The sequence below is a fragment of the Diadema antillarum genome, unplaced genomic scaffold (genome assembly GCF_040938485.1).
Source record: "Diadema antillarum isolate AM-2024a unplaced genomic scaffold, OU_Dant_1.0 scf00000028, whole genome shotgun sequence".
Taxonomy (NCBI): domain Eukaryota; kingdom Metazoa; phylum Echinodermata; class Echinoidea; order Diadematoida; family Diadematidae; genus Diadema; species Diadema antillarum.
Genome location: NW_027270917.1, coordinates 5,682,403 through 5,704,338, shown reverse-complemented (window position 1 = coordinate 5,704,338; position 21,936 = coordinate 5,682,403). Strand labels below are relative to the sequence as shown.

General features: G+C 38.4%; 1 protein-coding gene across 1 annotated transcript in view; it reads left to right on the top strand.

The window, feature by feature from the left end:
* The first annotated feature begins 3,394 nt into the window (after positions 1 to 3,394).
* The window catches only part of LOC139736144 (FH1/FH2 domain-containing protein 3-like), a 184,544-nt gene continuing 166,002 nt past the window's right edge, over positions 3,395 to 21,936 (top strand). The window contains exons 1-2 of the mRNA XM_071646877.1: positions 3,395 to 3,658; positions 18,755 to 18,855. Coding sequence (XP_071502978.1) covers positions 3,494 to 3,658; positions 18,755 to 18,855 — 266 coding nt within the window. The 5' untranslated portion in view covers positions 3,395 to 3,493. The remainder of the gene's footprint in view (positions 3,659 to 18,754; positions 18,856 to 21,936) is intronic.

The window sequence follows — 21,936 nt, the reverse complement described above, 5'->3', positions numbered from 1 at the left end:
CCCAGAACTGATTCAAAAGCAGTAAAAACAAACGAACAGAAGGTGTTTAGAACAAGAAAGATGTAGAGTTAACAAAACATGAGGTGTCTTTTATTCTGACGTCTACACCAGCTAGTAATCTCAGCCTGCTCTGGCTGCAGTGGAATTCACAGCGGTGGCATTTCTGTTTTTTTTTTAATAGCGCCACCTACAGTTACATGCTTTATAGTTTACAAAGCTGCCGATTCTGGGGGGCGTTTCATCAACGAGTTCGTCGGAGGTTTTCACCGACAAATTTGCTATCAGCCAATCAGACGCAAGGATTTACACTGACAACTGCTAAAAGCTAATGAAATCCTTGCGTCTGATTGGCTGATAGCAAATTTGTCGGTGAAAACTCCGACGAACTCGTTGATGAAATGCCCCCCTGAGAGCGGAATGAACGAACATCGGCTGCCATGGTCACTTTTCTTGCTATAATAATTTTAATACAGCTTAAAAGCAAATGAAACTATCTTTGGTGCTGATGATGTAATGATTTTCAAGGAGAGGTGTGATTGGAGTGGAGTGTGGAGGGAGGGAGAGGATAAGCATATTTTCCCTTGATTTTTTGTGGTTGGTGTGGAGTTCATGTTAGAGCAGGAAAACGATTGATATCTTCATATCCATCCCTTCCATTCACTCAGTACGTTCGAAGAGTTAGCGGCAGCTGACAAGAGATAAAACACCTCGTGTGTATCCCACGGCACCTCTCGTAACTCAATACCTGCAGCTTGTGTTCTGGCTACTGTTCTCTGTAATTTTGACGTCATATCTAGGTAATCGTAACCTTAGCTGACCTTCTTGCCTATTATGACGTCACAGAAATTCCGACGGCCCCAAACTTATCGGAGTGTTTATTTTCTCCTATTTTAAGTGCTCCATAGTGTGACGAGAAAGGTTTCACAGTGTTCGCCACGCGTCACCACCTAAATTCTCACACAAAACTGTTCCGAGAAAAGCAGTAAAAGTTATGATCTTTTTTCGATGTCTTTCTATAGGCCCGTTCTATTATAGCAAATTAAAAACATTTCCATAAAAACATTCTATCTTATAAATGAAATGTAAAAAGGGATGGAACAGTTTTAGTTGAAGTGGGGATTAAGGTTTTAACTCTTTTTTTTTCAGACTAAAAACAATTAGATTAAATAGTTAAGAGAATACAATTCTTTAAGGAATTCAAAGTTTATCTTTATGAGAAAATCTGTTTTGAAATGGCTGAGATATCCAAGAACAAAGCAAAACAAAGTGATCCTGATAAAAAGAGCGAGCCTACTTTTATTAGGCCACTTTGTTTCACTTTCTTTTTGGATATCTCAGGCTTTTCAAAATTGATTTCCATCAGTGTTAATGAATCCCTCTTAGAATTATATGCTCTTTAATGAATGGTTCATACAAGACGTTAGTATAGTGCTTTATCTTGCAAAAAGTTAAAAATCTGAACCCCCATCTCAACCAAAGCTATGCTATTCCGCGGGATAGTCTGAAAAGAAAGAGTACAATTCAATAAGCACAATACCGAAAAAAATTAATCAACATATGATTAAAAACTACAGAACTTCTGAAATTGTGAAATTTGGCTTATTTTCACAAAACGGACACGCGGTTCATGAAGAGTCGGCACATGGAAAAGAGTGAGTTGACTAAACGAGTGAGCGGAGAACTCGAAGGAGTGCATACTAGTAATCACGCCCCTCCACCCCCCCCCCCCCCCAACTGAAACACTAATTTATTATATAATAGGCATGGAAATTTGTCTTTGACGTCGTTGTCGTCGTCCTCCTCCTCCTCCTCCTCTTGTTTCTCTTCTGTTTTATACATGCTCATGCACAGTCATTTCAACTCTGCGTGAGAATGAGTCTCCTTTCTCCCAACGCAAACGATGCTCTCAAATGAGGGCGACTCATGTTAATTCTATACTCCCTCATAATCAAAGCTTGGATGTATAAACTTAATGTTGACTCGATTTACAGACGAGGAGAATTTTCATGATGTGTTGTGGTTATCTGAGATTTTCTTAACAACATTGTTCTAGTTCATTGTTTGTATCTTCCTGGGGATTATCTATAACATTTTGTGCCATTAGGCCCTGAAAGGGATGGTCAGTTTCGGCTGAGATGGATAGATTTCCAACTTTTTGATGATGATTTTTTTTTTTTAGATAATGAGAAATCTTTATTGAAATATGAAAAATATGATTCTAAGAGGAATTCAAAGTTTACTTGACGAAAATTGATTTTGAAAATGGCTAAGATATCCAAAACAAAGTGATCGTAATAAAAGGTGGGGCTCATCTTTTATTAGGATCGCTTTGTTTTACTTTGCTTTTGGATGACTCAGACATTAAACTTATTTTCAAAACCGATTTTCAACAATTCCGGCCTGATAAACTTTAATCTACTCTCAGAATTGTTTCACACAGTGGTTGGTTACTAAAGTAGGCCTATCTTGCAAAAAGTTAAGAGATGAATCTTCTTCCTCTAGAGATGTGTAACTTAATAATAGTATATAGCTCCAACGAGACACTTACAGCTCTGTTATGTGCAAAGGGAACGCCGCCGATAAGAACCGTGACGAAGTCTCGAGATTCCCGAAGAAAAATAGACTGCAAAACCGAAATCCGAAGAATCAAAGTTTATCCCTAATTTCCTGCTGACGAGCAGGAAAAGGTGTTGCGGTTACAGTTCGTTATGCCGAAGGTTCGTTAATCCGAAAATGAGAAAAGGCATAATATGTCATTCCTTAGCTAACGAAAACGGAATAAATGTGTATAACATGCACTTTTTAAAACGAACCTATTCATATTTACGCCTTATTACGTTCATGTTGCTGTAGTAGTTAGGCCTAATCGATCATTCCTTTTTTTTTTTCTTCAATGATTTCGTATATCAATTTTGTATCACTTTGTTATTATAGCATTGCATCTTGTTGTTGTTGCGTTTTTTTTAATCTGTGAACGGACATGCTGAAGAACAACCCTGGCTGAAGCTTGTATACCGAGATGAAATGAAAATGAATGAATGAATGAATGAACGCCACATGAAACTTATTAACAATCCCTACTAGTATTTCATTCTTAGATTATCTAACATCTAGGTATACAGAACTTATGCTTCGGAACAACGAACATTCGAAAGAACGAGCATCGGTATTATGCTACACGAAACTGCCTTTCACAAGGCGCGAAAAAACAGTTTGAGTCATTGTTTACCAAAGCACTCCCCCTATTTGGAAAAAAAAGAGGGATACCATACTACCAGCTCCTTTTTCACCACTGCGCACGCTGGATTGTCGGGCGTGCATTTGTGTGTAGAAAGAGAGAACGGCATGCTAGCCGTAAACGCACTCCTGGCAGTCAGTCATCGATCCAACAAGTGTCATTTGGATTGGGGAGTAATAAAGTGCCCAGAGAGAGCCAGCCAGCTGAGCCGTAGCATCACGGCGCAGCTTACAGGCAGCAACAACTGGCATCATCATGGCGACGTTTACATGCCGGGTGCAATTTATGAACGACACGGATCCTTTCGCTAGTACAGTCTTTGCAGAGCCTACCAGAGCCCCACACTTTCATTTTAACGAATATCTGCCACTTGAGGATCAATTACCAACGCTGCATAGGGTACTACAGCCGCCACATAAGGTATGAAAGATGCTGTATCGCCGAGTAGCGACATGGCTACGCTCTCGCTTTCGTGTGATGTGTCCTGCCGTTCTCGCAATACGGCAGCACAGATATTTGAGACCGGTGGCAAATAATATCCACCACCTGTTGTTGTTGCTGCCTCCCGGAACTTACGGGTGGAGTTCAGTACCGGTAGCAAGACCGCGGGATGGCTTATTTCTGTTGCTGGCGATTTACACTTTACAGGATATTATTTGTGGATGTTGTCGTTTAGACCCAACTTTAATGAAATCGTGTTATAAAGAACATTGAAAATTACTCTTCGTATAGCTATATATATAGGCTATACTATAGCCTATTTATAGACCTCTGCATAGGTAGACCTCTAATATAAAATTACTGACAGGAATACTATTACTAGGTGTTGCTTAACTTTTCTTCTTCTTCTTCTTCTTCCAATAAGTACATCACTCTCAAAGAGTATTGTCGACTTTTACAGTTGATGATATTACTGTGTATGCTAAGCCTACACTATACGGCTAAAAAGCTTATTGGGCAACAAATTTCAAGAAGGAAAAGATACATTATGGGTGCATGGTGTTCTTGTCTGTCACTACACTGGTGCAAGTGTTGATGAGAGTTGAGTTAGAAATTCTAATTCTGTGATTTATATAGTTTACCCAGTCTGTGCACACAGATCAAAAGAACATTAATAGTAATTAGTATGTAGCGTTAACATACGTATGTACTTTCATATCGATCCATGTGTCTCAAATTCTGGAAACCGAAATGGCACCAAAATCACATATGAATAGTTTTATTTCCAGTTACTCAGGCAAATATGAACGAAATCTGGAAGCATCAATATTGACATCGACTTTCATCTTCGCGAGCTACTGTGGTGTGCACTGCCTGCACAGTCTGAACCTTAAGTTAGCCATCTAATATTTTGCAATGCATCTTTCAAGTAATCGAGAGCAAATAATGAATGTTCAATTGAATTACTTCAAGGTGTGGCTAGTTGACTCAAGTTGGATGACAAATACAGTTCCTAGATCGCATGAGACCATACATAGAAGTATATTAGATGGAAATTTCTATCTAGATGGAAAAACTGTTAGAAACATACATTATACAGACAGACAGACATACATTTCTCAATAATACCAACTTCTTTCAACTGGCTACAATCATTACACATGGATTTTTAGCTCCTGTGTGTTGGATTCCATTTGCATAATATTTGACGGCTAACTTCAGGTCAAGACTGTGCAGGCTGCATACGACACAATTTCTTGCGAAGAGTGAGTTGCCAATAGTTTTGAGTGACAACTTGAAAGTCGATGCCGAACTTGGCACTTTCTGAAAATTGATTTGCAAAGTTCAAATTCATGTAATTGGAAATAGGCTACATTGTATTAAAGGACAAGTTCACCTTCATAAACATAAGGATTGAGAGAATGTAGCAATATTAGTAGAACACATCATTGAAAGTTTGAGGAAAATCAGACAATCCGTTCAAAAGTTATGAATTTTTGAAGTTTTTGTGCAGTACCCGCTGGATGAGAAGACTACTGCAGTGTATGAATAACTTAGATGTCACATGCGTACAACAATATAAGGAAAATATAAAGAGAATTTCACAAAATTCCATCTTTTGAAAAAAGTACACATTCCCCTGACTCGTTACCAATAAATGTGTTGGGTAATATTATTCCCCCTGCCTTTAGAAAGAGGCAAGTCAATTGCTCTTTTATTATGCGAAAAAAGTGAAAATATGTTGAATTTTCTTTTATATTTTCTTTATACTGTTGTACGCATATGACTCACAAGCTGTAGTAGTCTCCTCATCTGGCGGTTCCAACACAAAAATTAAAAAAATTCATAACTTTTGCATCGATTGTCCAATTTTCCTCAAACTTTCACTGATGTGTTCTACTAATATTGTTGCATTTTTCTCAATCCTTATGTTTATGAAGGTGAACTTGTCCTTTAAGTAGGAATCCTGTGATTTTGGTGCAGTTGGGTTAAATGTGGAATTTGAGACATCTACTGTACATGCACATGAATGTGAAAGTACATTTTGCTTAGCACCACAGTAACATGATGTTTGTGGAAGCTGTTTTGTTCATTGTGCTGGAGACTTTCTATTTTGCCTATTTAACAGTGGAAAGGAATTAGGAACAGACTTCTTAAAGCACAATTTTTTAGATTGATCACTCATTTAGATTGAGAGAATCCTACAAGAATATCATGAGTGGCAAGATTCTATCAGTTGGTAGCTTTTACTTTTAAAACTAAGATGCCTACCATAGGAAATTTTAGAGAACTGATCATTTAGCAAACTTTACTAGTTTAGTAGAAATGGGATCTTTGACAGTTTGAGTCTAACCCACCTGCATTTGAAATGTAGCCCTGATGAATGATACATGCTATAGCAACAAATTCAGCCCTTTTTTATTCTTTTCTTTTTTATAGGCCAAGTGTAAAGGAATGCACTGTTGTATTGTTTTAGTTCTACTGCATTTAATGCGAGTCATGCATCTTTTGTCTTCTAGCAAAGTGGGCAAACATGAGATTCTGCAATGGATACAGCATGCAATCATGTGGCACCATTCGTGAATGTTCAGGGCAGTAAACAACTACATACAGTAGACACAACTCCTGTGTTGCCCGCACATCTGCTTTCAGAAAGACATGCACACAAGACTTTGTACATCGTCAGTCATCATGTGGTAATTAGTCCAACTTGCACTTGATATTTCATCAGCAGTTTGTCTGCAGGACCATCGAGCCCCCTAGACAGGCAGCGGGCGGCATTCTGCAGAAAAGCGCAGAGGGGGTTAAGCGTATTAATCCCCCGGACTTACAGGATACTGTATCGGATGTCGTTTTCCAAAAAGAGAAAAATCTTCCAGAAAAGCAGAAATTGTTGGTCTCTTTTGTACATGTAGCGCCCCATTTAGTTTGCTTCCCTGCGCAAGGCTTCAAAGTTCATGTACTGACGGAGAATACTTGTTGACATTCGTCCCCACTGCTGGGTTTTTTTTTTGTTTTTGTTTTTGTTTTTTTTTTTTTGCGTCGTCGTGTAGTTGAGAACACCCGCTGTGCAGTCAAATACACTCAGGTCAGCACCAGCCATAGCTGTCCTGTCCCTTTGGCGTTTTTCCCCTTACTTTCTGGTGAAAGATTCAGGGGAAATTCAATAAATGGCTGAAATTCCATGCAAATTAAATTTCTGTTTGTGGCTGAAATCTGTAATACATATTTTCCAAGAAAAAAATGAGAAGATATTAATGACATTTTGAAGATTTGTAAAACACATCCAATGCTTTTATGAACCAAGAAGGTTACCTGAACCATTTGCAGTGACACTCACTGGACATAAATTGTACACTTGCAGGGCCAGCGCAAGCGGAGTGGAGGGGGCTTGGGCCCCCCACTTTTATTTTTGTTGCATAATACAAAGGAATACAGAGGGTTTAACAATTTGGGCCCCCCTTTATTTTACCCTGGAAGTGGCACCAGAAAAATGTGGTGAAATCTTTTTTTAATTTATTTTTTATTTTTGTTGCTTGTCAGCCAAAGTTGTACCAGAAAATTGCGGTGAAGGCTTTTGTTTTTTGTTTTTGCTTGTCAGCTGATGAAACCCGGAAGTAGCACCAGAGATATAAACTGCCCCCCCCCCCCCAACTTTTAAAATCGTTGCCCTGGCTGGCCCTAACTTGTAACAAAGTACATGATCTGCTGGGCCCCATTTCATAAAAGATGTTAGGATAGCAACTCTTGCATGAATGACAACTTCCTGTAGCAACAGCCAATCAGGAAGCTGAATTCTTGTCATTACCATGACAATTGCCATTCCAACAAGAGTTGCTATCATATCAACTTTTTTATGAAATGGGGCCCTGAAGACAAAACTTCTTTGTTTTTGAACAATCAGAGAATTTTGCTCATTCATGAATAAATAATAAATGAATTCTCTGCAAGTTGAAGACTTTCGTCATCTCTGGAGAAGAATAGTGCAGGTACATTGTATCATAGATTTTGCAGTCTGATGAAAATAAATGCATGTAATTGTTTTTTCCTTTTATTTTATAGAGAAACTGCAAGTAGTTACTCCCACTCTCACGGAGCTTTATCCATGAACATGTTTTTGTTTACTCATTACCTTGATGGTCATTACAGCATGATAGCTGCCATGGAAACGAAATTCTTTGTCTCAAAACATACACCAAGCCCAGTTGTTAACAATGTGCACGTGGAAGTAATAAGGCTGCTTAACTGGCACAAATTGCCAAATTACTTCCTTGGTGCCAGCACTCAAACTGTCTGGATTCTTGCCCCGTCTGTGATGTCACTAAATCTCAGACTTCCTCTGCCTCATGATGCGGCGGAGCGCCGCGAGTGGTTTGAGTCGGTTAAAAGTGGCAATCGGCGTGCCACGAAGCCACGATGTTTGCCCCTCGCAGTATCCAAACTGGGTGTTCAGTGGAGTTAGTAATCTTCCCTGAACTTGATGAAAACAATGCAAATGAATGCCTCTCGCTCCGTCTCTATCTCCCTTGTTTTTTTCTCATGCTATTATCTCTGTGTGCTGTTGTCTCCACTTGTTTACTCCCCCACTTCGAGGCCGATCCTGAGTTTCCGCAGGTGTCCTGCCCGTTGTAATCCCTGTCTCACCCTTTGTTTGATCATCGGATGTTCGTCTCCATTTTGCATTGCATCACGAGCAGACATTTGATCAAGCTAAAAGATCTGTGTTAAATCATTGCCTTTGTTTTGTGTCATTTTGTGCTAATACCTTGTTTTTTTACAAATGCTAGGTTTTGTAGAAACCCTATCATGTTTTTGAAGTAAACTTACCTCAAATTGTTGCATATTAACCAGATCCAAAACAAGGCAGTGCTGGGCAACCGGTACAATCTACCTGTATTGTAGTGGACATATTTATTATCAAACAAGTTTTACTTTCAAGCAGCCGTGTTTGGTCTTTACAGGCACCCACTGGCTGGATGAGTACAATTTTAATCTTTAAGCATGTTATGTACACCATTGGCTTGTAAGATTCTCTTCCTTTGTTTTATCAGTCTGTAAAGAGATTTTGTATGAAAACAGATTTACTTTGCTCCATTTTTCAGGCCACTATCCTTTAGGAAATGGACATTTAGAAGGGACCTACAATGCTATTGCCTATAAATGACCCACAAAACAGCATAAACTATGTGGTATGGTCAATTTTTTTAACTTCACCTTCTACCAGAGCACTTTGTATTAAAGGGGAAATCCAGTCCAAATATAAGTTAGTCTGATAAAAAAGAGTAAAATTTTATGAGTTCAATGGATTTCCTCTTTAAATATGTACTTTTTTACAGAGTGATCCAATCTGTTAGTCCTACATTGTAGTAGCCTGAGAAAGTCATTAGCTTGTTAAAGGGATTGCCATTTAAATGCCAAAAATTGATATAATCAAACCGTGCACTGTACTCACCTAGATCCTGTTCTGGAGGACTGTGAAGGTTATTGCAAGGAAATGTGAACTGTGTGATATTGGGAATTGTTCAGCGCTAGAACTGAATGCATTGTTAATTGTGGGCGAAGCTTCAGACTGTATATGCCCTTTATACCGTGACACAACTGCCACAAATGTGTGTGATGCCATTAGCTGTAGTGCTGCCATTAGCTGTAGTACTGCTAAGAATGTATGATTTAACAGATACTGTTGATGATGAAGGATTGTGACTGTATGTTTAAAAATATCATACACTGGAGAATTTTTTGTAAAGTTTTAAAGGGTCAAAGAAGAAATGCTTTTCATATCTTTCTCGAACACCCTTACAGATATAGAAATAATCTGTGAGTAAAGTAGATGTGTGGGTTTCTGACAATATGAGCCTTGCTCAGACAGACATTAAAGGTACCATTCATCATTGGGAGCAGTGATTTAAAAAATGTTCCGAGTTGTCACATTTGATGGGTATTGTGTAGATCAGTTGTATCACAAAACATTCTACCATAATATTATAAAAACTTTGCAACAAAGCCTAAAATAGAAGGAGATAATGATATCACCATTTTTCTCAATAAGCCATAACTGTAGACGGTTTATTCTAGAAACAATTTTATTAGAACTACTGCTCACATTTTGTATATTATCATTGATTATACTGATTCACATTTTTACATTGGTTGTTTCTATCCCAAACTCACATTTTAAGAACTATTGTGAAGCTCTAAAGCTGGGTTTTTGTTTCATCTGCAAATGGTAAATAATTCCTTTAATTTGAAATTACTTTTGAGAGTTTGTGAAAGAGGGGATGGCACCATTTAATCAGTTGGCATGAGAGAAACATTGTTCCACAGGTCGTTGGCCAAGACGAGTGTGAATCAGGAACAGGCACCTTTGCTTCCTTTGTTTTGCAAGGGGATGGGGTGGGGGTTGAGGTGGACAGATCAGCAATCACTGGCCAGTCATTGTGAAAATATTTGGTCATTAGGTCTACTTTCTGTGTCTCCCTTTGAGTCCTGATTTGATGCAAATTTTAGCAAGCTTTGTTGAGTTCACTTCCTGGTTTGTTTTCCTCATCCTGTCCAACTTCAATACAACCCATTAGCATTCTGTCATGGGAAGGTGTTTCCTGCACACAGTTTATTTCCAGACTGAAGTTCCCAGGGTCTATTACATGTACTCGTTTGCTGTTAACAATTTTCATTACTACTTTGCTTTATAGCAAAGAAAATTTGATAAGATTTGGCAGTTCCTGTCAATTATTTGCGCTTCCTTTATCAACCACGAAGACAGATGATGCCTTTTTTGTGTGTGTGTGTGTGAATGACATTACAGCATACCAATAAAAAAAAAAATCAGAGGGTCAGCTGTCAGTGCATTAAACATGAACTTTAGCCTTATATTTTCAACTTGTTGACTTGTAATATACTAATTGCATCTTCAAAAGGAACCCAATAATTTGCATAGGCAGTGAACAAGTTTATTAACTGCATTCAAATGTGGTTGAAATTCCACAATCTTTCATGTATTACATCTTGTTCAACACCAGCATTGGTCCGACAGTACCAGACTGGTAAAAATCACTGTTGAGCAAGTAACTTTTCAGGAATTGCTGAATTTACTGATATGACATGACCAGTAAAAAAAAAAAAAAGTAAAAAAAAAATAACAACATTGTCAGGGCCAGTCAAAGGAGATCAAGACGAGTAAATTCTGTATTGCAACTGATTGACAAATTGCCCTACATGCACTGTAGACATAAATAAGCCCCGAATTTTAATCAGTGTTAATCAACTTGATGCAAGAATTTCATGAATTGGAAGGGTCAGTAAATTTTAGGTTTTGAGAAGTAAAAGATTGAAAACTGGGTATACTGGTCTGACAGGCACAGGTCTGACCGGTAGAAAAAATGGTAAGTGTGTAGCCGTGTTGTTTGTCATAAACTGCAAGATGTTCCCACATCAGATTTTACAAAGTGCAAGCAATTATGTCTTTTTACCCTGCTGTTGGGATACGGGTTCATTCATTTTTGCAGCGTTTTGTTAAAAAAATAACCCCCACCTCACGCACACACACACACACATGTAGACCTACTTGTATTTATGCGGTAAGATAAATGGGGAGAAACTAAAGAAGTGATAAAATGCATGTTTTCATTCATCCTGGTCCTTCTCTGGAAAGTAGGATGGAAGCCATTGAGACACCTACAGGGACCTTTTGTTCCCGTTCTTCACACGGCCGTTCTGCTTGGCGAGATGTACACTACAGTACAGGACTTGCCAACACCACGCATGGTTGGGCCTGTAAGGCCAAGTAAAAAAAGACAGTAGTTTCTCGTCCGGGTTTTTTGAGCAAGGCGATGAGGGAGGTCCTTACTATTTGATATCTTACTATTTTTTCGAGAATTGTCAAAATGAAAGCAATATGTGTTTCTCGTCCGGTAATTCTGAGAAAAGTAACGAGAGAGGGCTTTACTATTTTCTATATCCAATTTATGAAATGAAATATCACTCTGTTAAGTGGTAGCTGTGTTATGAAAAACCAGGTCCCACGTGTATGTCTTGCCTGCACTCTCAAACATTTTCAAACAAAAATAATGTACCATTTATACTTGAAATGAAACTTCATGCATGCAGAAATACATTTGCTTTTTCTTTCCATTACAGATGTCAAGGGAAAATGACCATCTTAATACTGGTATTTAGTGTTGTAATGGCATTTCTGATACCAGTGTACTTGCAATTCTGATGTATTGTGCTATTAATTGAAACAGGTATAAAACATGTCTTTCAACAAATGTACGACTGAAATAGATTCCATGATATTCAAAACACTGCTTTATTTATTATTGTGTTTGTGACATTTTGTGTCCACTCAGCTGGTACAGTGTATGTATATGCATTTCTTCACAGTACAATTGTAGCACATTCAACTGGAAACTGGCTTGTACAATTGCAGATTGATGTCAAAATGATACGATTTATGGCATTATAGCATTAAACAAAGATGTTTCTTCATGTTCTAAAAAGACATTTGATAATCACTCATCATTTGGATGATGATTGTACAAGTGGAAACTCGATATAACGAGATGGTCGGGTACGAGTCGTGTTCCTCGTTATAGCCGATATCTCGTTATATCAGTAGAAATAAAAGAAGGCATAACATAAAGACATTAATTTGCACACGTGGGACTACCCATCATCTTTCAATCAATACTGATAACTTGCTAATGTGTGTGAGGTAATTACTCACCTTTATGGGTAAGAAGATTTTTTTTTCGCCAATGAAATCCGATATCAAGAATGTTTTTCTTATCAATTGTAGAATAGATGTTTGAATTTGTAAATCTACATAGCTTGCGATTGTGTGAAGATCGTCTGTGGATTGGTATGTGGTTATGGTATGGGTGTTGTGTGTGGAAAGCTTGAATATGGTCTGCACAATGCTGTGTGTGAGTGTGACACATTCTGTATGTACATTATAACTGCATATATATGTGTGTGTGTAGATGGGGAATTCCCTACGTAGAAAGCCAATCACAGCATCAGATTGCCTCACACTTGCTAAACGTCATGATGATGTCATGTATACGGCCGTCCCACCACATTTTCTGCATGTATCAGTGCGCACACACACACACACACATACACGTACAACATGCGGTGCTAGCTGTAGAGTGAACTGTCATGAAGAAAATGTGTGTGTACAAGACAGTTTTTGGCGCATCGAGCTTTACAATCTCGGACCTTGATAGCACAGGCGAAGTTAAGCTTTACCCGAAGACATTTTGCTTTACCTCGCTATATCAGGTTTGATTGGCTATGTTTTTCTTTGTTTGGAAATCACAAAATTTATCTCGTTATAGCAGTTATTTCGTTATAGCCAATCTCGCTATAAGAGTAGCATTTTACATGGACTTGTGTGGAAGGAAATTTGGGACCGGGAAAATTTCCTCGTAATAACCGATATCTCGTTATAGCAGTGTTCGTTTTATATACCGAGCTTCCCCTGCCCTGTATACCACACTACAGATGTTACGATTCACGGCCGTGTCCGTGAATTTACGTCGTAAAGAAAAGTATCCCGCAGAAATACGATACAAACCAGAATCCGTGGAAAAGTTATTTATTTTGTAGATACACCCATTTTATAATTCCACATTTGCTGGAAAAGCGCACTCATTTTCTCTTCAAAATACATCGCCGTCAGATGCAACGTTACAGAGCAGCGTGTACGGGCCTCTACACATTCGAATGTGTTCATGCGTGCGATGGCCTGGGGACCCGATTTGGACAGCTAGCAAGTTACAGACACGGCCGAAAAAATAGTAAATATCAAAAAAGTCGATGCGGCAACTGAAAATCGATGCGGGCGGGGAGCGGGCTGAGACGAGAATTATGAATTTCTTGGTATTTTCAGCGCCATTTTGAAAATAGTAAATAGTAAAAAAATCGATGCGGCGGCCAAAATCGATGCGCGCGAGGACGAGAAACTGGTTTCTTTTTTTACTTGGCCTAATGGGGTGACACATAATCACGTTCTATTGACTGTGGTCTCAATCTCAGACTCGGATTTTCTTTGACCTCCAGCTGCGAAGGCTCCAAACTCCTACGATTGTCATGATCTCCATTTGTTTTGATGTCCCTTAAACTTCCATGATATCTCCTTCCCCCTCCCACTGTGATTTCTTGTTGATCTCGTGGGGATACAGTAAATTCATAATACAAAGCAAGAAATTAAAACAGTAAATGTTTCTACAAGTATATTGTTGTATCTAGCCAAGAATCATTGTACAAGGATCAGAGGATGCTGATGGGAATTAGGAAAAGTGTTTCCAAACATGTTACAGTATATGCTGGTATAAGATCCATAATTTGTGTCTACGAGGCCAATCAGAAACATATAATCGCATTGTATTTCTGAATATGTTGTGTCATAATTTTGGTCTTAGATGCATAGTGTACGTTATTGAGTAATCTTCTACCTACTGTACGCTGTAAAATGTCATAGTACCATTGTACAATTTATGTGTAATACAGATGTATGGTGAAGTATTTGCTGATATTTGATATAGGACCTACAAAAATTGTAGGTACTTTGGATGCTCCAGCATGGATTGCACTACAGAATAAGCATCAGAGGATGAGGCCAAGTGAACACTGACTTTTTAAAAATTCGATTTCTACAGCATGTATCACACATCATTGTTTTGGTCCTGGGATTCACTCAGTAATCAATCATCTTTTGTTGTTATTCAGCTTAGATTGTTGCCCTTGCAAGCAGTACAAAGAGTAGTACGGCAAAGCAATGTTTGTGACATTTGCACTCAATATGTACCATTGTCGTACAAAGAGAAGTGATGTGTGGCATTGATTGCCTGTCGTCTTCTGATTTGTCTGGTTTACATTACTGTTACTTGTGAGTTTAAATCCTCTGGTGTGAAACTGCCTCACAAATCATCAACTGGAGATGAATTGAGCAGTGATGATGAGTTGACATTTCTTTTTGTACTGTGTATGGAGTGGAGAAGACAGATCTAAAAGAGAGCAAAAGAGGAGAACATTCTTCAGATATTGCTTCAGATGGCAATACACAATATATCAGCTTGCTCTTAGCATTGATGTAGAAATTGTACAATCGATGTACATCAATATCTCGCAGGTAGAAAGTTTATGAAATGACAAAGACAAGTAAATATCAAAGTCATAGTAAACTTCAAACACCATAGATCTATTGGCAAGAAAATACTGTATATGCTGTTATTTTCACGTACAGATATTTTAGCGAGATGTTGTTTTTGCAAATTGATACAGAGGCCTTCATAAGCGCACTACTACCTAATAGCATATGGTGACATTTTCGCGTTTTATTAAATTAGCGGTCCAACTGTGACTCGCGAAATTCGCGAAAATTAAACCCTTGCAAAAATAACAGATTATTAAAATACAGTAACTGACTTTGAGTTACTGGCATTAAGATTTTACTCTCATTTCATTTGTTTCCCATTTAAAAGTGCAAAGTTGGTTTACACTTCCTTTGTACACTGTATTTTAGTTTTGTTACCTTGACATGCCATAACAAAGCCTTGTTTAGGAAGAGATCCCTCTAAATGCTGAGGAACATTATTTTTACCATTAAGAACTTTTGAACTTCATTTCCTTCTGTCAGAGATCCTGATGCAGTACATTGTAATGGATTTGACATTGTAATGGATTGTTCACAATATGAAATTTGCTTACCCTCTTATTCACGCAATAACTTGCAACCACTGTTGTTAGAATAGGCGGCAAGCAAACCACAAGCCTTTCCTTTTAGTCCCACATATAAGGGAGTCACCGCTTCGGAAGTTTTTGGGCCCTGGCTGTGGAAATCCGCTCATCCCGGAGGGATTAAGGCGTTTCTTGTTGCTGACTTCTTCACGGGTTGCTTGAGTAGTCTTGGAAAGCAGAACACACAATGTATCATACAAACGGTGTTCGTGTAGGGTTAGGTTCACAGATTCGCAAACGTGTCAGTTTTCCATGAACTCTAGTAATAATTGTTTTAAAAAATGTTGGACTGCAGACATCTATAGGTCTACATATGCTAGTTTCCATGCTTTTTTTTTCTGATTTCAAAGAGAACACAATTAAGGTGAAACTTCAGGCAGTGCATTTTAAAAGATATTTCTCCAATTTGCCCAAATGGGTATTTTGCATATCAAAGGCCCCATTCTCTGCAGAGATAGGCACATGTACCTGTTCAGTTCACCTGCCCGGCGGTAAGTTTTAGGTGCTTTGGACAAGTGAGCAAGTCAGTTTGTAGTACAGCAGTCTCTGCATGATTGACTACCTCTTTTGTCACGTAAGGAATGCTCTGCCAGACACTACCTGATTACTCTACAACCAGAAACCTTTGCGTTCAATTTAATAAAATTACAAATTTCATGACAACCAAGTTTTGTGAAATGAAACTACACACGAATGAAAGTTCTTGTATGCACTAAATAATGCGTTGGATGCCAGTTGCAATTTGCAAAAAAAATTTTTACCACGAAAAAGACCATTGGCTTCAATTTGCAAAAATGTCATGCTGCAGATATTTCTTGCTTTACAATATATACATTTGTACAGAGACTGCAGTACCCTGCCCAGGCCTGTACCTTACCCCGACTAGAGTTACAGGCTTTCACCTTCTCAAATGATATTACTTATGAAAAGGTGATTACTTTTATGATATACACTGTAATCTTCATACCTCAAGAGGCTGAGATTATAAAATGTTCTATTTGCAGAATGTTGTAATGTACTATGTAGGTATATTGTGTGATTTATAGGCCTACTCGTGAAAACATACAATGTATAAGATTGGTCTTTTGGTAATGGCCATGCCAGTGACATTAGAATTGGATGAAGTAGTTTGAAGATTACAACTACCGGTAGTTATTGATCAGCTGTTGATTTGTGTTCAAATTTCTTGTCCGAACAGATGAAACTTTTAGCGAGTTGTATTGTCCTCTATTGATTAAATTTTAAAATTTAAATCACATTAGTCATGGAACTGGGCTTTAATATGAAATAAGCAGAGCTGATCATCATCTTTTTTTCTTATCATACATGATATTAGAAATATCAGTGAGGTTATATAGAATTAAGTTAAAAATGGAATGTTGAATTTACTGATGGCAGACACTTTCCGCTGTAGACAGCCAGCTGAGTATGAAGGAAAAACACTGGGAGTATGCTTAAGTTACAAGACCTTGAGAAAGCAAAAATTACTGATGTATACTGGTATATAAATGTAGATGTTACTCTGAGCAGGGTTGTTATACTGTGAGATAAGCATATGAGAGGAATAATTTCCGCATAGGCCTTTGATGAGTTTTGCGTTACATTTCTCACATTTCCAAAGAGAGCGTTTTATGCCAGCGTGCCTACCAAGGGTAACACAATACCAACAGCTTGCGAGTGATCCATGCACAGTGTATGGTACGATGTTAAACTGTGTAGGCCTAATGGATCGGACCTAATTCATTTGCACATGCAGTTCAGGTCAGGACAACTACAAGTAGCTGGCTTGCATCACTATGGGTATTTCCAATTAATCTTTGTCAAGACGCTGAATATTTAAAAGGTATAAAAGGCTGATGGCAAAAGATTAGAAATGCAAGATGCTAGTTTTTATTTAAGGAGTGATAGAAGCAATTGTAAAGCAGATTTACAGTGTACAGTGTAATTGTAAGACTTTTCAGTGTTACAAACAACAGCTTAATACTACATGATGAACAGATCTAGACACTGACAGTACACACGTACAGCATGCTAGAGATACATCCCATAGCTGGGAATTGCCGTAAAGAGGCCACTCCAGAGAGATTGCAGCACTGTATTCAAGTACTGTATATACTGTAAAAAAGGAGACATGGCAGAGTGAATATTTGAATAAAATACACCAATACTCGGAGGCCATGGCTAGTGGAATGCTCAGGAGTCGTGTAGCATTGCATCCTACGAGTAAGGAATGTGAGCTGATTATGTGACCATTCCTGTACTGCTGTAGGACTTTAACCCGTTGAGGACGAGTCCCGAGTATACATGTACTTGGGCATGTGTCTATGGGAAATGCGTGTTGTAGCAAAGTCAGTCCATCCTCAGCGGGTTAATATTATTTGGCTTAAAAAAACAACAACATTTTGCTGGAAATTTGGGTCTCACATCGCAGTGTTTCAAGGCAAACTTTTGGCTTGATTCTGCCTTGCAGTGTTTGCAGTCATCATGTCCATATTGTACATCATTCTAGAAGGCCAGGAAAGGTTCATTGCTGTGGTCAAAGTGAAAAGTAAATGCAGAGACTCCAACTCTCCCGTTTTCAACGGGATATCTCCCGCCGAAAACCCTTTTTTGCAAAATCTCCCGTTCTCAAGCTTGAGATTTAATTTCTCCCTCCCTGGCTCTGTGTCTCCCGTTGGAAAGGATTTCTTACTTATTGCTATTGTATGTTGAAAAAAAATCAGCCTTATAGCACCAGAGAGCATCTAGAACCCTAGGAACTTCGCACACATCAACTTGGAGTCTCCCGTTTGCTAGGGGTTTCAGGCGGGAGAATCTCCAGATCAGAAGGTGCTTTGGGTTGGAGTCTCTGTAAATGTACTTGTCGACGTATGATATCAATCTATCAGTTTGCACTGTTGTATAGGATTGTTGCATGAAGACACATCATACTCATTTTACCTATTACAGTAATGAAATGTAAATGTTCAATAGAAACTGTCTGTATGGAATGTATTGAAAATGGAAGTGTGAAGATTTGTTTTTCTCAAATGATTTCCATGAATTGTAGGGGAAATCACCAAGTGGTTGGGAATGAAAAGAACCTACACTGTACTGTGGAATGCCGCTAGATTCAAAGTGAATGCCCTTGTTTTTCTTGAGTACTCTTTTTAGAACATTTTTTTGTATCTCAGTCAGCAACTATCAGCCTTGCCTTTGATAGTGATTCTTTGCTTCTGATTGATTACTCATCAGACATTGTGTCAGTTATTTGATACCTGTGCCAATCTTTGCTTCTCTGTCTTCATTCTCCTCACTGTTTGTCTGTCTGTCCGTCTGTCTGTCCCTCTCCAGTTGGAAGATTGCGGATTACAGCTGTCACACAATGGGACATACCTGGACTTGGAACAGTCCATCGATGACCAGAAGGACGATTTTGAGGGTTTTGAGCGCAAGTAAGTCCACAGCTTTCTCTCTCTCGTTTGACCGTCAGACAAACATTTATTTGATAGTGGTAGACTGTGTTACCAACATGTTCAAATTCTGTGTAAATGTGAACGCCCAGCTTAAAGCCCCCCCAAAAGTCAAAGATTTAAGTCATTTAAGATTCTTTGTAATGGACTTAAATATGTCAGTTGGGTTGACGTGCTCAAATTCTAATTTAAGTTTATCTTACTTGAGAGAGTAATCTTTTCTTTACTGACTGTCAAAATTTTGCAGCATAAAACAAAACAGAAATTGAGAAATTAGCATTTTTCTGGCCAGACCACATTTTTCTGGACAGGCGCTGCTTTCAATGGGAGATATAATATCTTTTCATTGATACTTGCGCACAACACACCTGAGTGACCCTATCTTTAAATCATCTTTTCTCCCTTTTCGAATGAAACTCCATCTCCCAACTCTCTCTATTTCAATCACTTTTTGAATGGGTCAATAGGATGGTCCAACTTTAACATGTTATCATTTTAAAGCTTAGAGCATACTCTTTTAACATGTTTAGAAATATGAAAATTCATTTTGGCATGCTTTTTGAGGATTTTGAGCTGGGCAGTAACATATATTATATACAGTACATGACAGAAGTTGTTCCTAGCAACCAGAAAGCATAATGCAATCATTCCAAAGAATGAAGAGAGAGTAGTCTGGTTTTACTGACACAGCAATAGAACATGCATACAGATTGAATTCCAACCAATGAATATGTATGAAGTTGACAAGGGGCTAAATTCTGTTAAAAATTGCATTATTGAAGCCCTCAAGCAAAAAACTGTTGCCTGTTGCCTATTAGTAGAAACCTTTATGTGTGTGTATGTTTTGTTTTACAAAGTTTTATATGATGTATGTTTTGATTTTTTTTAAACAAAATGATTAGGGCTACCTAAGAAATCATAAATCTACTGGTACTATAGAGTCCGTGAAATGTTTCATAACCTGCATTCATCCATTATATTTGACACCGCCCCTCAGCTAGACACCAGATTGGCCAGAGTGATGTCTGCCTCTTGTACCTTTCTTTCTTGATGAGTCAAATCAGCAGTGAGGAAGGCATTAGTTACGTTCAGACGGGAGCCCTTAACCTCGAAGTTAGGAAACTTCGAGGTTAGAGCTTGTAGTTAGGGACCGTGAAGACGCACTCGTAGTTAGCAAACCTCGAGGTTTGCTCGATGTTTCGAGCCACGAGAAATCTTATGGTTAGCGCTCTAACCACGAGCCGCGGGGGTCCCCACTCGTAGTTAAGCACCGTGTGGACACAAAAAACAATGAACTCGAAGTTAAGAGTGACCTCGCCGTAAACTCCAGCCCCCACAATTTCCCTCTGCTTCCGGGTCAACCTCCCAAACGTACACCACAAATACACTACACGTGAAAAACCTATGACGCACGACACAACAACATCATCTTTTCTTCCCATGCGCTTGATCTCTGAAACTGAACACGTCGAACTCGCTACTGTATTCTATATTCTTCTCCGACGCTAAAAAAAAAAAAATGTTTTCGACGAATATCTTCATAAAGGCATAAAGTCATAAGTGCAGTGCTATCTCTGCATACCATGACAGAGAAAAAGAGTACCTGTAAGCGAGTCCGACAGGGTTGGACTAAAGAATAAATAGACGCCTTGTTAGCAGTGTGGGCTGAAACTTCCGGTTTTGTGGTTTTAACATCGAGTGGGACCCACTCGTAGTTACGGGGGCAGAAGCTTAACCTCGAGGTTTCGTAACCTCGAGGTTAAGATTCGTCGTGTGGACACACGTCGTAGTTAGGGGGCAAGAGCTAAACCTCGATGTTTCCTAACCTCGAGGTTAGGGCCTGCCGTCTGAACGTAACTATTTTGTGCTGTTTTGTTAGGCATTCTTTTTTTTTTTCAGAGTCCTTCATCAGTGTTGATTTAGGCTTTTCATGGGTCTATATCCTGAGATGACATCTTGTTTATATGACCTTGTGTCATTGTGTGCAGTGTAAAGCAAGGGACTGGCACACAAATGAAATACAAAGTTCAAACTTCGAATTCCATGCTTGGCTAGACATACCAGCAAGAATGTCATTTTGAGCTTTCAGAGTCTATGGTGTAGGTGTCTACAATAGATGGTGTCTATCCTCCCATACCCTTTGCATGAGAGATCTGAAAATGGGGAGAAAATGACAAACTTTCATGATAATGCCCAAAGCAAGAGGTACAGTGTACATGTATCTTCTTGTATTACCTAACATGAACCAATGACCAACTTTCACAAATTTTCTGAGGTGCCAAGATTCACAAAAAAGTAAAATGCATGCAAAAAAAAAAATGTAATTCTACAACGGTGTATTGTATGCCAGTGGCAATTTGTGAAAGTTTCATGCTGCGAAAAGGATGTCGGCTCTAATTCATGAAAGCTTCATTCCACAAATGTTTCTGGTATTACATTTTGATACTATTGTTTGTACATTGTATGTATTACAGCTAGTAATCACACTTATTCACACTCATTACATAGGCCTATATATGACAAATGGATTACTTTAAATAGGTGTGTCATTTGTCCCCCCCCCCAAAAAAAAAAAAAAAAAATAATAAAAACAAAAACAAAAACAACAGAACCCTCCACAAATAACTTTAAAAACAAAAGTCTAAATACAATTTCAGGATGAAAACTATAACTTATTTATACTCACATCATACAGAAAATCCCATCTGATTTGCTTCAGTGGTCAAAGAGAAATGAGGATTTGGAGAGCATGTCAGGAATCCCTTCTCTCCAAGTTCTGTCCATTGCGGTTCCAAGAGCATCCAAGTGTTTATACTTGAAAGAAACACACCCAGGACATGCTTTACAAGAATCTAAATTTCTCTGTGACCACTTAACCAAATTGAATGGGGTTTTCTGCAAAAAAAAAAAGGCTAAGATGTTATATTTTAAGACTCTGCAATATAGCATTCAGACAGATTATTCATATTGGAAGTTATATTCTATGCAAAAATCTGATTTTATTTTTTTGGGGGGGACATACTGTAGAGCTCCAATTATCACATCATGTATGTCTGTTCTTGT